Here is an 18151-nt window from a genome sequence, read left to right on the forward strand (position 1 = left end):
TTTCTATTTTTTCAATCTCCCTCATTCATCAACTAAATCTAAGATTCAATTTCATCTCATCCTTATCTCAAAACTTGTCTAAACGCTCCTTGACACCATCTTTTTGGTTTTCTAAGTGTAAAAGATGGATGTCTTATGAATTTCTAAAATAAGAAACTTTCTATTTTTTCAATCTCCATCTTTTATCAACTAGATATAAGATTCAATATCTTTTCATCCTCTTCTCAAAACTTGGCTAAAAGCTCCTTGGTATTATCTCTAGGGATTCTTATGTCTAAAATATAGATGTTTTATAAAGTTTCTAAAATAATAAACTTTCTAATTTTTCAATCTTCATCCTTTATCATCTAAATCTATGATTCAATATCCTCTCATTCTCATCGTAAAACTTGACTAAAAGTGCCTTGACACCTTCTCAATGGTTTCTTATGTCTAAAAGATGGATGCCTTATAAAGATTCAATAGAAAGTTTTAGATGTTTTAGCAAAGTTTTGAGATGAGGATGAGATGGAGCTTTTCCTTTGTCTAAAATATGGATGTTTATATAAAGTTTCTAAAATAAGAAACATTCTTTTTTTCAATCTCCATCCTTCATCATCTAAATCCTTCAATATCATCTCAAAACATGGTCAAAAGCACCTTGACACCATTTGTAGGGTTTCCTATCTCTAAAAGATGGATGTTTTATAAAGTTCCTAAAATAAGACACTTTTTATCAACGAAATCTAAGATTCAATACCATCTCATAATCTTCTCAAAACTTTGCACAAAGCTCCTTCGCACCATCTATAAGGTTTCCTATGTCTAAAAGATTGATATTTTATAAAGTTTCTAAACTAATAAACTTTCTATTTTTTCAATCTCCATCATTCATCAACTAAATCTAAGATTCAATTTCATCTCATCCTTATCTCAAAACTTGTCTAAACGCTACTTTACACCATCTTTATGATTTTCTAAGTCTAAAAGATGGATGTCTTATGAATTTCTAAAATAAGAAACTTTCTATTTTTTCAATCTCCATCTTTTATCAACTAGATATAAGATTCAATATCTTTTCATCCTCTTCTCAAAACTTGGCTAAAAGCTCCTTGGTATTATCTCTAGGGATTCTTATGTCTAAAATATAGATGTTTTATAAAGTTTCTAAAATAATAAACTTTCTAATTTTTCAATCTTCATCCTTTATCATCTAAATCTATGATTCAATATCCTCTCATTCTCATCGCAAAACTTGACTAAAAGTGCCTTGACACCTTCTCAATGGTTTCTTTTTTTTTTTGATGGGCAAGCTGGGGTTAGGCAAGACCCCGACCAGATATATTAATAAAAAAGAGAATTACAAAAGAAAAAGAACATGAAAAAACACAAGCAAAGGCAAACAGGCCAAAGAAAGAAAAACTAGAGCAACCCGATATTACATACGAATATATTTTCGCCCACCCTTATCTAAGTTGATAATATCTAGTAAAATGGGGGGAGAAAGAGAAGGGTGAATGTAATCTCCTTTGCATATGCAGTCTCTTTTAGACAAAAAATCAGCAGCCATATTCCCTTCTCTCCACAGGTGAGTGATTTTCCAAGCATGAAAAAGAGCTAGCTGATGCCGGATAGCCTCCATATCTTCATGCAACTTCCATGGGTGTTTGGTGCGGCCATTAATACACTCCACCGCCAACATTGAATCAGATTCAATCCAAAGAGAATGAGAAGGATGATTGCTTGCTAGATCAATGCCTCGTTTGATAGCCAAGATTTCCAAATTACCAATGGTATCAGTAGGAACGTTGACGGAAAACATTCCAAGAACAGACCCAACATTGTCACGAAGAATTCCCCCAAGACCACCTCCCTCATCATCTAATGAAGCATCCGTATTTATTTTCAGCATACCTTGATCAGGAGGGATCCATCGACATTCTTTCAAGGTACCCTGATTCTGCCTTAGCTTGTATCCCAAATTAGCCGCAATTTGCAGATTTTTGTCTGTCTCAATATCTGTGGTATCAATGTCTCCCATTTTCCGTTTAATTTCAGCAAGAATATCCCGGAGAAGGAGTTCTTTGGGGCGGGAAATCTTATCAAAGATACGCTTGTTTCTCTCAATCCAAATTTTATGAATGGCATATGAGAAACAAAGCCGAATCCCCGTAGCAGCCTGTCCATCTCCCGTAAAATGAGATCTGATCCACTCTTCCTCCTCAAAGAGCGATTTAGAAGCTTTTCTTTTTGAGCATGCTCTCCACAGAATGGAACTCCAAATCCAAGAGGAATAACCACACCTGAAAAAGAGATGATTTACAGTTTCCCTTTCTCTATTACATAGCACACAGTTTAGGTCAGCATTAGAATCTAGAAAAGGAAGTCTGTCTTTTGTTGGGAGCTTATTTTGAACGGCCTTCCAAGCGGTAATTCTGTACCTTGGAATATTCCAAGCGGTAATTCTCAATGGTTTCTTATGTCTAAAAGATGGATGCCTTATAAAGATTCAATAGAAAGTTTTAGATGTTTTAGCAAAGTTTTGAGATGAGGATGAGATGGAGCTTTTCCTTTGTCTAAAATATGGATGTTTATATAAAGTTTATAAAATAAGAAACATTCTTTTTTTCAATCTCCATCCTTCATCATCTAAATCTAAGATTCAATATCATCTCAAAACATGGTCAAAAGCACCTTGTCACCATTTGTAGGGTTTCCTATCTCTAAAAGATTGATGTTTTATAAAGTTCCTAAAATAAGACACTTTTTATCAACGAAATCTAAGATTCAATACCATCTCATAATCTTCTCAAAACTTTGCAAAAAGCTCCTTCGCACCATCTATAGGGTTTCCTATGTCTAAAAGATTGATATTTTATAAAGTTTCTAAACTAATAAACTTTCTATTTTTTCAATCTCCATCAATATTCAACTAAATCTAAGATTCAATTTCATCTCATCCTTATCTCAAAACTTGTCTAAACGCTTCTTGACACCATCTTTATGGTTTTCTAATTCTAAAAGATGGAAGTCTTATGAATTTTCAAAAATAAGAAACCTTCTATTTTTTAAATCTCCATCTTTTATCAACTAAATATAAGATTCAATATCTTCTCATCATCTTCTCAAAACTTGGCTAAAAGCTCCGTGGCATTATCTCTAGGGATTCTTATGTCTAAAATATGGATGTTTTATAAAGTTTCTAAAATAATAAACTTTCTAATTTTTCAATCTTCATCCTTTATCATCTAAATCTATGATTCAATACCCTCTCATTCTCATCGCAAAACTTGACTAAAAGTGCCTTGACACCTTCTCAATGGTTTCTTATGTCTAAAAGATGGATGTCTTATAAAGATTCAATAGAAAGTTTTAGATGTTTTAGCAAAGTTTTGAGATGAGGATGAGATGGAGCTTTTCCTTTGTCTAAAATATGGATGTTTATATAAAGTTTCTAAAATAAGAAACATTCTTTTTTTCAATCTCCATCCTTCATCATCTAAATCTAAGATTCAATTTCATCTCAAAACTTGGTCAAAATCACCTTGACACCATTTGTAGGGTTTCCTATATCTAAAAGATGGATGTCTTATGAATTTTCAAAAATAAGAAACCTTCTATTTTTTAAATCTCCATCTTTTATCAACTAAATATAAGATTTAATATCTTCTCATCCTCTTCTCAAAACTTTGCTAAAAGCTCCGTGGCATTATCTCTAGGGATTCTTATGTCTAAAATATGGATGTTTTATAAAGTTTCTAAAATAGTAAACTTTCTAATTTTTTAATCTTCATCTTTTATCATCTAAATATATGATTCAATACCCTCTCATTCTCATCGCAAAACTTGACTAAAAGCGCCTTGACACCTTCTCAATGGTTTCTTATGTCTAAAAGATGGATGTCTTGTAAAGATTAAATAATAGTTTTAGATGTTTTAGCAAAGTTTTGAGATGAGGATGAGATTGAGCTTTTCCTTTGTCTAAAATATTGATGTTTTATAAAGTTTCTAAAATAAGAAACATTCTTTTTTTCAATCTCCATCCTTCATCATCTAAATCTAAGATTCAATATCATCTCATACTTATCTCAAAACTTGGTCAAAAGCACCTTGACACCATTAGTAGGCTTTCCTATCTCTAAAAGATGGATGTTTTATAAAGTTTCTAAAATAAGAAACTTTCCATTTTTTCAATCTCCATCCTTTATCAACGAAATCTAAGATACAATACCATCTTATAATCTTCTCAAAACTTGGCAAAAAGCTCATTCGCACCATCTATAGGGTTTCCTATGTCTAAAAGATTGATATTTTATAAAGTTTCTAAACTAATAAACTTTCTATTTTTTCAATCTCCATCATTCATCAACTAAATCTAAGATTCAATTTCATCTCATCCTTATCTCAAAACTTGTCTAAACGCTCCTAGACACCATCTTTATGGTTTTCTAAGTCTAAAAGATGGATGTCTTATGAATTTCTAAAATAAGAAACTTTCTATTTTGTCAATCTCCATCTTTTATCAACTAGATATAAGATTCAATATCTTTTCATCCTCTTCTCAAAACTGGGCTAAAAGCTCCTTGGTATTATCTCTAGGGATTCTTATGTCTAAAATATAGATGTTTTATAAAGTTTCTAAAATAATAAACTTTCTAATTTTTCAATCTTCATCCTTTATCATATAAATCTATGATTCAATATCCTCTCATTCTCATCGCAAAACTTGACTAAAAGTGCCTTGACACCTTCTCAATGGTTTCTTATGTCTAAAAGATGGATGTCTTATAAAGATTCAATAGAAAGTTTTAGATGTTTTAGCAAAGTTTTGAGATGAGGATGAGATGGAGCTTTTCCTTTGTCTAAAATATGAATGTTTATATAAAGTTTCTAAAATAAGAAACATTCTTTTTTTCAATCTCCATCCTTCATCATCTAAATTTAAGATTCAATATCATCTCAAAACTTGGTCAAAAGCACCTTGAGACCATTTGTAGGGTTTCCTATCTCTAAAAGATGGATGTTTTATAAAGTTCCTAAAATAAGACACTTTTTAATCAACGAAATTTTTGATTCAATACCATCTCATAATCTTCTCAAAACTTTGCAGAAAGCTCCTTCGCACCATCTATAGGGTTTCCTATGTCTCAAAGATTGATATTTTATAAAGTTTCTAAACTAATAAACTTTCTATTTTTTCAATCTCCATCATTCATCAACTAAATCTAAGATTCAATTTCATCTCATCCTTATCTCAAAACTTGTCTAAACGCTCCTTGACACCATCTTTATGGTTTTCTAATTCTAAAAGATGGATGTCTTATGAATTTTCAAAAATAAGAAACCTTCTATTTTTTAAATCTCCATCTTTTATCAACTAAATATAAGATTCAATATCTTCCCATCCTCTTCTCAAAACTTGGCTAAAAGCTCCGTGGCATCTCTAGGGATTCTTATGTCTAAAATATTGATGTTTTATAAAGTTTCTAAAATAATAAACTTTCTAATTTTTCAATCTTCATCCTTTATCATCTAAATCTATGATTCAATACCCTCTCATTCTCATCGCAAAACTTGACTAAAAGCGCCTTGACACCTTCTCAATGGTTTCTTATGTCTAAAAGATGGATGTCTTGTAAAGATTCAATAATAGTTTTAGATGTTTTAGCAAAGTTTTGAGATGAGGATGAGATTGAGCTTTTCCTTTGTCTAAAATATTGATGTTTTATAAAGTTTCTAAAATAAGAAACATTCTTTTTTTTCAATCTCCATCCTTCATCATCTAAATCTAAGATTCAATATCATCTCATACTTATCTCAAAACTTGGTCAAAAGCACCTTGACACCATTAGTAGGCTTTCATATCTCTAAAAGATGGATGTTTTATAAAGTTTCTAAAATAAGTAACTTTCCATTTTTTCAATCTCCATCATTTATCAACGAAATCTAAGATTCAATACCATCTCAAAATCTTCTCAAAACTTGGCAAAAAGCTCCTTCGCACCATCTATAGGGTTTCCTATGTCTAAAAGATTGATATTTTATAAAGTTTCTAAACTAATAAACTTTCTATTTTTTCAATCTCCATCATTCATCAACTAAATCTAAGATTCAATTTCATCTCATCCTTATCTCAAAACTTGTCTAAACGCTCCTTGACACCATCTTTTTGGTTTTCTAAGTCTAAAAGATGGATGTCTTATGAATTTCTAAAATAAGAAACTTTCTATTTTTTCAATCTCCATCTTTTATCAACTAGATATAAGATTCAATATATCTTTTCATCATGTTCTCAAAACTTGGCTAAAAGCTCCTTGGTATTATCTTTAGGGATTCTTATGTCTAAAATATCGATGTTTTATAAAGTTTCTAAAATAATAAACTTTCTAATTTTTCAATCTTCATCCTTTATCATCTAAATCTATGATTCAATATCCTCTCATTCTCATCGCAAAACTTGACTAAAAGTGCCTTGACATCTTCTCAATGGTTTCTTATTTCTAAAAGATGGATGTCTTATAAAGATTCAATAGAAAGTTTTAGATGTTTTAGCAAAGTTTTGAGATGAGGATGAGATGGAGCTTTTCCTTTGTCTAAAATATGGATGTTTATATAAAGTTTCTAAAATAAGAAATATTCTTTTTTTCAATCTCCATCCTTCATCATCTAAATCTAAGATTCAATATCATCTCAAAACTTGGTCAAAAGCACCTTGACACCATTTGTAGGGTTTCCTATCTCTAAAAGATGGATGTTTTATAAAGTTCCTAAAATAAGACACTTTTTAATCAACGAAATCTAAGATTCAATACAATCTCATAATCTTCTCAAAACTTTGCAAAAAGCTTCTTCGCACCATCTATAGGGTTTCCTATGTCTAAAAGATTGATATTTTATAAAGTTTCTAAACTAATAAACTTTCTATTTTTTCAATCTCCATCATTCATCAACTAAATCAAAGATTCAATTTCATCTCATCCTTATCTCAAAACCTGTCTAAACGCTCCTTGACACCATCTTTATGGTTTTCTAATTCTAAAAGATGGATGTCTTATGAATTTTCAAAAATAAGAAACCTTCTATTTTTTAAATCTCCATCTTTTATCAACTAAATATAAGATTTAATATCTTCTCATCCTCTTCTCAAAACTTTGCTAAAAGCTCCGTGGCATTATCTCTAGGGATTCTTATGTCTAAAATATGGATGTTTTGTAAAGTTTCTAAAATAATAAACTTTCTAATTTTTCAATCTTCATCTTTTATCATCTAAATATATGATTCAATACCCTCTCATTCTCATCGCAAAACTTGACTAAAAGCGCTTTGACACCTTCTCAATGGTTTCTTATGTCTAAAAGATGGATGTCTTGTAAAGATTCAATAATAGTTTTAGATGTTTTAGCAAAGTTTTGAGATGAGGATGAGATTGAGCTTTTCCTTTGTCTAAAATTTTGATGTTTTATAAAGTTTCTAAAATAAGAAACATTCTTTTTTTCAATCTCCATCCTTCATCATCTAAATCTAAGATTCAATATCATCTCATACTTATCTCAAAACTTGGTCAAAAGCACCTTCACACCATTAGTAGGCTTTCCTATTTCTAAAAGATGGATGTTTTATAAAGTTTCTAAAATAAGAAACTTTCCATTTTTTCAATCTCCATCCTTTATCAACGAAATCTAAGATTCAATACCATCTCATAATCTTCTCAAAACTTGGCAAAAAGCTCATTCGCACCATCTATAGGGTTTCCTATGTCTAAAAGATTGATATTTTATAAAGTTTCTAAACTAATAAACTTTCTATTTTTTCAATCTCCATCATTCATCAACTAAATCTAAGATTCAATTTCATCTCATCCTTATCTCAAAACTTGTCTAAACGCTCCTTGACACCATCTTTATGGTTTTCTAAGTCTAAAAGATGGATGTCTTATGAATTTCTAAAATAAGAAACTTTCTATTTTTTCAATCTCCATCTTTTATCAACTAGATATAAGATTCAATATCTTTTCATCCTCTTCTCAACTGGGCTAAAATATAGATGTTTTATAAAGTTTCTAAAATAATAAATTTTCTAATTTTTTAATCTTCATCCTTTATCATATAAATCTATGATTCAATATCCTCTCATTCTAATCGCAAAACTTGACTAAAAGTGCCTTGACACCTTCTCAATGGTTTCTTATGTCTAAAAGATGAATGTGTTATAAAGATTCAATAGAAAGTTTTAGATGTTTTAGCAAAGTTTTGAGATGAGGATGAGATGGAGCTTTTCCTTTGTCTAAAATATGGATGTTTATATAAAGTTTCTAAAATAAGAAACATTCTTTTTTTCAATCTCCATCCTTCATCATCTAAATCTAAGATTCAATATCATCTCAAAACTTGGTCAAAAGCACCTTGACACCATTTGTAGGGTTTCCTATCTCTAAAAGATGGATGTTTTATAAAGTTCCTAAAATAAGACACTTTTTAATCAACGAAATCTATGATTCAATACCATCTCATAATCTTCTCAAAACTTTGCAGAAAGCTCCTTCGCACCATCTATAGGGTTTCCTATGTATCAAAGATTGATATTTTATAAAGTTTCTAAACTAATAAACTTTCTATTTTTTCAATCTCCATCATTCATCAACTAAATCTAAGATTCAATTTCATCTCATCCTTATCTCAAAACTTGTCTAAACGCTCCTTGACACCATCTTTATGGTTTTCTAATTCTAAAAGATGGATGTCTTATGAATTTCAAAAATAAGAAACCTTCTATTTTTTAAATCTCCATCTTTTATCAACTAAATATAAGATTCAATATCTTCTCATCCTCTTCTCAAAACTTGGCTAAAAGCTCCGTGGCATCTCTAGGGATTCTTATGTCTAAAATATTGATGTTTTATAAAGTTTCTAAAATAATAAACTTTCTAATTTTTCAATCTTCATCCTTTATCATCTAAATCTATGATTCAATACCCTCTCATTCTAATCGCAAAACTTGACTAAAAGCGCCTTGACACCTTCTCAATGGTTTCTTATGTCTAAAAGATGGATGTCTTGTAAAGATTCAATAATAGTTTTAGATGTTTTAGCAAACTTTTGTGATGAGGATGAGATTGAGCTTTTCCTTTGTCCAAAATATTGATGTTTTATAAAGTTTCTAAAATAAGAAACATTCTTTTTTTTCAATCTCCATCCTTCATCATCTAAATCTAAGATTCAATATCATCTCATACTTATCTCAAAACTTGGTCAAAAGCACCTTGACACCATTAGTAGGCTTTCCTATCTCTAAAAGATGGAAGTTTTATAAAGTTTCTAAAATAAGTAACTTTCCATTTTTTCAATCTCCATCCTTTATCAACGAAATCTAATATTCAATACCATCTCATAATCTTCTCAAAACTTGGCAAAAAGCTCCTTCGCACCATCTATAGGGTTTCCTATGTCTAAAAGATTGATATTTTATAAAGTTTCTAAACTAATAAACTTTCTATTTTTTCAATCTCCATCATTCATCAACTAAATCTAAGATTCAATTTCATCTCATCCTTATCTCAAAACTTGTCTAAACGCTCCTTGACACCATCTTTATGGTTTTCTAAGTCTAAAAGATGGATGTCTTATGAATTTCTAAAATAAGAAAATTTCTATTTTTTCAATCTCCATCTTTTATCAACTAGATATAAGATTCAATATCTTTTCATCCTCTTCTCAACTGGGCTAAAAGCTCCTTGGTATAATCTCTAGGGATTCTTATGTCTAAAATATAGATGTTTTATAAAGTTTCTAAAATAATAAACTTTCTAATTTTTTAATCTTCATCCTTTATCATATAAATCTATGATTTAATATCCTCTCATTCCAATCGCAAAACTTGACTAAAAGTGCCTTGACACCTTCTCAATGGTTTCTTATGTCTAAAAGATGAATGTCTTATAAAGATTCAATAGAAAGTTTTAGATGTTTTAGCAAAGTTTTGAGATGAGGATGAGATGGAGCTTTTCCTTTGTCTAAAATATGGATGTTTATATAAAGTTTCTAAAATAAGAAACATTCTTTTTTTCAATCTCCATCCTTCATCATCTAAATCTAAGATTAAATATCATCTCAAAACTTGGTCAAAAGCACCTTGACACCATTTGTAGGGTTTCCTATCTCTAAAAGATGGATGTTTTATAAAGTTTCTAAAATAAGACACTTTTTAATCAACGAAATCTATGATTCAATACCATCTCATAATCTTCTCAAAACTTTGCAGAAAGCTCCTTCGCACCATCTATAGGGTTTCCTATGTCTCAAAGATTGATATTTTATAAAGTTTCTAAACTAATAAACTTTCTATTTTTTCAATCTCCATCATTCATCAACTAAATCTAAGATTCAATTTCATCTCATCCTTATCTCAAAACTTGTCTAAACGCTCCTTGACACCATCTTTATGGTTTTCTAATTCTAAAAGATGGATGTCTTATGAATTTCAAAAATAAGAAACCTTCTAATTTTTAAATCTCCATCTTTTATCAACTAAATATAAGATTCAATATCTTCTCATCCTCTTCTCAAAACTTGGCTAAAAGCTCCGTGGCATCTCTAGGGATTCTTATGTCTAAAATATTGATGTTTTATAAAGTTTCTAAAATAATAAACTTTCTAATTTTTCAATCTTCATCCTTTATCATCTAAATCTATGATTCAATACCCTCTCATTCTCATCGCAAAACTTGACTAAAAGCGCCTTGACACCTTCTCAATGGTTTCTTATGTCTAAAAGATGGATGTCTTGTAAAGATTCAAAAATAGTTTTAGATGTTTTAGCAAAGTTTTCTGATGAGGATGAGATTGAGCTTTTCCTTTGTCCAAAATATTGATGTTTTATAAAGTTTCTAAAATAAGAAACATTCTTTTTTTTTCAATCTCCATCCTTCATCATCTAAATCTAAGATTCAATATCATCTCATACTTATCTCAAAACTTGGTCAAAAGCACCTTGACACCATTAGTAGGCTTTCCTATCTCTAAAAGATGGATGTTTTATAAAGTTTCTAAAATAAGTAACTTTCCATTTTTTCAATCTCCATCCTTTATCAACGAAATCTAAGATTCAATACCATCTCATAATCTTCTCAAAACTTGGCAAAAAGCTCCTTCGCACCATCTATAGGGTTTCCTATGTCTAAAAGATTGATATTTTATAAAGTTTCTAAACTAATAAACTTTCTATTTTTTCAATCTCCATCATTCATCAACTAAATCTAAGATTCAATTTCATCTCATCCTTAACTCAAAACTTGTCTAAACGCTCCTTAACACCATCTTTATGGTTTTCTAAGTCTAAAAGATGGATTCTTATGAATTTCTAAAATAAGAAACTTTCTATTTTTTCAATCTCCATCTTTTATCAACTAGATATAAGATTCAATATCTTTTCATCATCTTCTCAAAACTTGGCTAAAAGCTCCTTGGTATTATTATCTCTAGGGATTCTTATGTCTAAAATATAGATGTTTTATAAAGTTTCTAAAATAATAAACTTTCTAATTTTTCAATCTTCATCCTTTATCATCTAAATCTATGATTCAATATCCTCTCATTCTCATCGCAAAACTTGACTAAAAGTGCCTTGACACCTTCTCAATGGTTTCTTATGTCTAAAAGATGGATGTCTTATAAAGATTCAATAGAAAGTTTTAGATGTTTTAGCAAAGTTTTGAGATGAGGATGAGATGGAGCTTTTCCTTTGTGTAAAATATGGATGTTTATATAAAGTTTCTAAAATAAGAAACATTCTTTTTTTCAATCTCCATCCTTCATCATCTAAATCTAAGATTCAATATCATCTCAAAACTTGGTCAAAAGCACCTTGACACCATTTGTAGGGTTTCCTATCTCTAAAAGATGGATGTTTTATAAAGTTCCTAAAATAAGACACTTTTTAATCAACGAAATCTATGATTCAATACCATCTCATAATCTTCTCAAAACTTTGCAGAAAACTCATTCGCACCATCTATAGGGTTTCCTATGTCTCAAAGATTGATATTTTATAAAGTTTCTAAACTAATAAACTTTCTATTTTTTCAATCTCCATCATTCATCAACTAAATCTAAGATTCAATTTCATCTCATCCTTATCTCAAAACTTGTCTAAACGCTCCTTGACACCATCTTTATGGTTTTCTAATTCTAAAAGATGGATGTCGTATGCATTTTCAAAAATAAGAAACCTTCTATTTTTTAAATCTCCATCTTTTATCAACTAAATATAAGATTCAATATCTTCTCATCCTCTTCTCAAAACTTGGCTAAAAGCTCCGTGGCATCTCTAGAGATTCTTATGTCTAAAATATTGATGTTTTATAAAGTTTCTAAAATAATAAACTTTCTAATTTTTCAATCTTCATCCTTTATCATCTAAATCTATGATTCAATACCCTCTCATTCTCATCGCAAAACTTGACTAAAAGCGCCTTGACACCTTCTCAATGGTTTCTTATGTCTAAAAGATGGATGTCTTGTAAAGATTCAATAATAGTTTTAGATGTTTTAGCAAAGTTTTGAGATGAGGATGAGATTGAGCTTTTCCTTTGTCTAAAATATTGATGTTTTATAAAGTTTCTAAAATAAGAAACATTATTTTTTTTCAATCTCCATCCTTCATCATCTAAATCTAAGATTCAATATCATCTCATACTTATCTCAAAACTTGGTCAAAAGCACCTTGACACCATTAGTAGGCTTTCCTATCTCTAAAAGATGGATGTTTTATAAAGTTTCTAAAATAAGTAACTTTCCATTTTTTCAATCTCCATCCTTTATCAACGAAATCTAAGATTCAATACCATCTCATAATCTTCTCAAAACTTGGCAAAAAGCTCCTTCGCACCATCTATAGGGTTTCCTATGTCTAAAAGATTGATATTTTATAAAGTTTCTAAACTAATAAACTTTCTATTTTTTCAATCTCCATCATTCATCAACTAAATCTAAGATTCAATTTCATCTCATCCTTATCTCAAAACTTGTCTAAACGCTCCTTGACACCATCTTTATGGTTTTCTAAGTCTAAAAGATGGATGTCTTATGAATTTCTAAAATAAGAAACTTTCTATTTTTTCAATCTCCATCTTTTATCAACTAGATATAAGATTCAATATCTTTTCATCCTCTTCTCAAAACTTGGCTAAAAGCTCCTTGGTATTATCTCTAGGGATTCTTATGTCTAAAATATAGATGTTTTATAAAGTTTCTAAAATAATAAACTTTCTAATTTTTCAATCTTCATCCTTTATCATCTAAATCTATGATTCAATATCCTCTCATTCTCATCGCAAAACTTGACTAAAAGTGCCTTGACACCTTCTCAATGGTTTCTTATGTCTAAAAGATGGATGTCTTATAAAGATTCAATAGAAAGTTTTAGATGTTTTAGCAAAGTTTTGAGATGAGGATGAGATGGAGCTTTTCCTTTGTCTAAAATATGGATGTTTATATAAAGTTTCTAAAATAAGAAACATTCTTTTTTTCAATCTCCATCCTTCATCATCTAAATCTAAGATTCAATATCATCTCAAAACTTGGTCAAAAGCACCTTGACACCATTTGTAGGGTTTCCTATCTCTAAAAGATGGATGTTTTATAAAGTTCCTAAAATAAGACACTTTTTAATCAACGAAATCTAAGATTCAATACCATCTCATAATCTTCTCAAAACTTTGCAAAAAGCTCCTTCGCACCATCTATAGGTTTCCTATGTCTAAAAGATTGATATTTTATAAAGTTTCTAAACTAATAAACTTTCTATTTTTTCAATCTCCATCATTCATCAACTAAATCTAAGATTCAATTTCATCTCATCCTTATCTCAAAACTTGTCTAAACGCTCCTTGACACCATCTTTATGGTTTTCTAAGTCTAAAAGATGGATGTCTTATGAATTTCTAAAATAAGAAACTTTCTATTTTTTCAATATCCATCTTTTAACAACTAGATATAAGATTCAATATCTTTTCATACTCTTCTCAAAACTTGGCTAAAAGCTCCTTGGTATTATCTCTAGGGATTCTTATGTCTAAAATATAGATGTTTTATAAAGTTTCTAAAATAATAAACTTTCTAATTTTTCAATCTTCATCCTTTATCATCTAAATCTATGATTCCATATCCTCTCATTCTCATCGCAAAACTTGACAAAAAGTGCCTTGACACCTTTTCAATGGTTTCTTATGTCTAAAAGATGGATGTCTTATAAAGATTCAATAGAAAGTTTTAGATGTTTTAGCAAAGTTTTGAGATGAGGATGAGATGGAGCTTTTCCTTTGTCTAAAATATGGATGTTTATATAAAGTTTCTAAAATAAGAAACATTCTTTTTTTCAATCTCCATCCTTCATCATCTAAATCTAAGATTCAATATCATCTCAAAACTTGGTCAAAAGCACCTTGACACCATTTGTAGGGTTTCCTATCTCTAAAAGATGGATGTTTTATAAAGTTCCTAAAATAAGACACTTTTTAATCAACGAAATCTAAGATTCAATACCATCTCATAATCTTCTCAAAACTTTGCAAAAAGCTTCTTCGCACCATCTATAGGGTTTCCTATGTCTAAAAGATTGATATTTTATAAAGTTTCTAAACTAATAAACTTTCTATTTTTTCAATCTCCATCATTCATCAACTAAATCTAAGATTCAATTTCATCTCATACTTATCTCAAAACTTGTCTAAACGCTCCTTGACACCATCTTTATGGTTTTCTAATTCTAAAAGATTGATGTCTTATGAATTTTCAAAAATAAGAAACCTTCTATTTTTTAAATCTCCATCTTTTATCAACTAAATATAAGATTCAATATCTTCTCATCCTCTTCTCAAAACTTAGCTAAAAGCTCCGTGGCATTATCTCTAGGGATTCTTATGTCTAAAATATGGATGTTTGATAAAGTTTCTAAAATAATAAACTTTCTAATTTTTCAATCTTCATCCTTTATCATCTAAATCTATGATTCAATACCCTCTCATTCTCATCGCAAAACTTGACTAAAAGCGCTTTGACACCTTCTCAATGGTTTCTTATGTCTAAAAGATTGATGTCTTGTAAAGATTCAATAATAGTTTTAGATGTTTTAGCAAAGTTTTGAGATGAGGATGAGATGGAGGTTTTCCTTTGTCTAAAATATTGATGTTTTATAAAGTTTATAAAATAAGAAACATTCCTTTTTTCAATCTCCATCCTTCATCATCTAAATCTAAGATTCAATATCATCTCATACTTATCTCCAAACTTGGTCAAAAGCACCTTTACACCATTAGTAGGGTTTCCTATCTCTAAAAGATGGATGTTTTATAAAGTTTCTAAAATAAGAAACTTTCCATTTTTTCAACTCTATCAACGAAATCTAAGATTCAATACCATCTCATACTTATCTTAAAACTTGGTCAAAAGCACCTGGACACCATTAGTAGGCTTTCCTATCTCTAAAAGATAGATGTTTTATAAAGTTTCTAAAATAAGAAACTTTCAATTTTTTCAATTTCCCTCCTTTATCAATGAAATCTAAGATTCAATACCATCTCATAATCATCCCTAAACTTGGCAAAAAGCTCCTTCGCACCATCTATACGGTTTCCTATGTCTGAAAGATTGATATTTTATAAAGTTTCTAAACTAATAAACTTTCTATTTTTTCAATCTCCATCATTCATCAACTAAATCTAAGATTCAATTTCATCTCATCCTTATCTCAAAACTTGTCTAAATGCTCCTTGACACCATCTTTATGGTTTTCTAAGTCTAAAAGATGGATGTCTTATGAATTTTCCAAAATAAGAACCTTTCTATTTTTTCAATGTCCATCTTTTATCAACTAAATATAAGATTCAATATCTTCTCATCCTCTTCTCAAAACTTGGCTAAAAGCTCCTTAGCATTATCTCTAGGGATTCTTATGTCTAAAATATGGATGTTTTATAAAGTTTCTAAAATAATAAAGTTTCTAATTTTTCAATCTTCATCCTTTATCATCTAAATCTATGATTCAAATCCTCTCATTCTAATCGTAAAACTTGACTAAAAGCGCATTGACACCTTCGCAATGGTTTCTTATGTTTAAAAGATGGATGTCTTATAAAGATTCAATAGAAAGTTTTAAATGTTTTAGCAAAGTTTTGAGATGAGGATGAGATGAAGCTTTTCCTTTGTCTAAAATATGGATGTTTTATAAAGTTTCTAACATAAGAAACATTCTTTTTTCAATCTCCATCCTTCATCATCTAAATCTAAGATTCAATGTCAACTCATACTTATCTCAAAACTTGGTCAAAAGCACCTTAACACCATTTGTACGGTTTCCTATCTCTAAAAGATGGATGTTTTATAAAGTTTCTAAAATAAGAAACTTTCCATTTTTTCAATATCTATCATTTATCAACGAAATCTAAGATTCAATACCATCTTATAATCTTCTCAAAACTTGGCAAAAACCTTCTTATCACCATCTATAGGGTTTCATATGTCTGAAAGATTGATATTTTATAAAGTTTCTAAACTAATAAACTTTCTATTTTTTCAATCTCCATCATTCATCAACTAAATCTAAGATTCAATTTCATCTCATCCTTATCTCAAAACTTGTCTAATCGCTCCTTGACACCATCTTTATGGTTTTCTAAGTCTAAAAGATGGATGTCTTATGAATTTTCCAAAATAAGAAATTTTTTATTTTTTCAATCTCCATCTTTTATCAACTAGATATAAGATTCAATATCTTTTCATCCTCTTCTCAAAACTTGGCTAAAAGCTCCTTGGTATTATCTCTAGGGATTCTTATGTCTAAAATATAGATGTTTTATAAAGTTTCTAAAATAATAAACTTTCTAATTTTTCAATCTTCATCATTTATCATCTAAATCTATGATTCAATACCCTCTCATTCTCATCGCAAAACTTGACTAAAAGCGCCTTGACACCTTGTCAATGGTTTCTTATGTCTAAAAGATGGGGATGTCTTGTAAAGATTCAATAGATAGTTTTAGATGTTTTAGCAAAGTTTTGAGATGAGGATGAGATGGAGCTTTTCCTTTGTCTAAAATATTGATGTTTTATACAGTTTCTAAAATAAGAAACATTCCTTTTTTCAATCTCCATCCTTCATCATCTAAATCTAAGATTCAATATCATCTCATACTTATCTCAAAACTTGGTCAAAAGCACCTTGACACCATTAGTAGGGTTTCCTAACTCTAAAAGATGGATGTTTTATAAAGTTTCTAAAATAAGAAACTTTCCATTTTTTCAATCTCCATCATTCATCAACGAAATCTAAGATTCAATACCATCTCATAATTTTCTCAAAACTTGGCAAAAAGCTCATTCGCACCATATATAGGGTTTCCTATGTCTAAGAGATTGATATTTTATAAAGTTTCTAAACTAATAAAATTTCTATTTTTTCAATCTCCATCATTAATCAACTAAATTTAAGATTCAATTTCATCTCATCCTTATCTCAAAACTTGTCTAAACGCTCCTTGACACCATCTTTATGGTTTTCTAAGTCTAAAAGATGGATGTCTTATGAATTTTCTAAAATAAGAAACTTTCTATTTTTTCAATCTCATCTTTTATCAACTAAATATAAGATTCAATATCTTCTCATCCTCTTCTCAAAACTGGGCTAAAAGCTCCTTCGCATTATCTCTAAGGATTCTTATGTCTAAAATATGGATGTTTTATAAAGTTTCTAAAATAATAAACTTTCTAATTTTTCAATCTTCATCCTTTATCATCTAAATCTATGATTCAATACCATCTCATTCTCATCGCAAAACTTGGCTAAAAGCGCCTTGACACCTTCTCAATGGTTTCTTATGTCTAAAAGATGGATGTCTTGTAAAGATTCAATAGAAAGTTTTATATGTTTTAGCAAAGTTTTGAGATTAGGATGAGATGGAGCTTCTCCTTTGTCTAAAATATTGATGTTTTATAAAGTTTCTAAAATAAGAAACATTCTTTTTTTCAATCTCCATCCTTCATCATCTAAATCTAAGATTAAATATCATCTCATACTTATCTCAAAACTTGGTCAAAAGCACCTTGACACCATTAGTAGGGTTTCCTATCTCTAAAAGATGGATATTTTAGAAAGTTTCTAAAATAAGAAACTTTCCATTTTT

General features: G+C 29.5%; 1 protein-coding gene across 1 annotated transcript in view; it reads right to left on the reverse strand.

The window, feature by feature from the left end:
- Positions 1-1282: 1282 nt before the first annotated feature.
- LOC143878956 (uncharacterized) overlaps positions 1283-18151 on the reverse strand; it is a 63918-nt gene continuing 47049 nt past the window's right edge. The window contains exon 5 of the mRNA XM_077381169.1: positions 1283-2462. Within this exon, the coding sequence (XP_077237284.1) occupies positions 1418-2462 (1045 nt within the window). The 3' untranslated portion in view covers positions 1283-1417. The remainder of the gene's footprint in view (positions 2463-18151) is intronic.

Source organism: Tasmannia lanceolata, unplaced genomic scaffold (genome assembly GCF_043159265.1).
Source record: "Tasmannia lanceolata isolate RefF3 unplaced genomic scaffold, GAP_Taslan_0.1 ptg000006l, whole genome shotgun sequence".
NCBI lineage: Eukaryota > Viridiplantae > Streptophyta > Magnoliopsida > Canellales > Winteraceae > Tasmannia > Tasmannia lanceolata.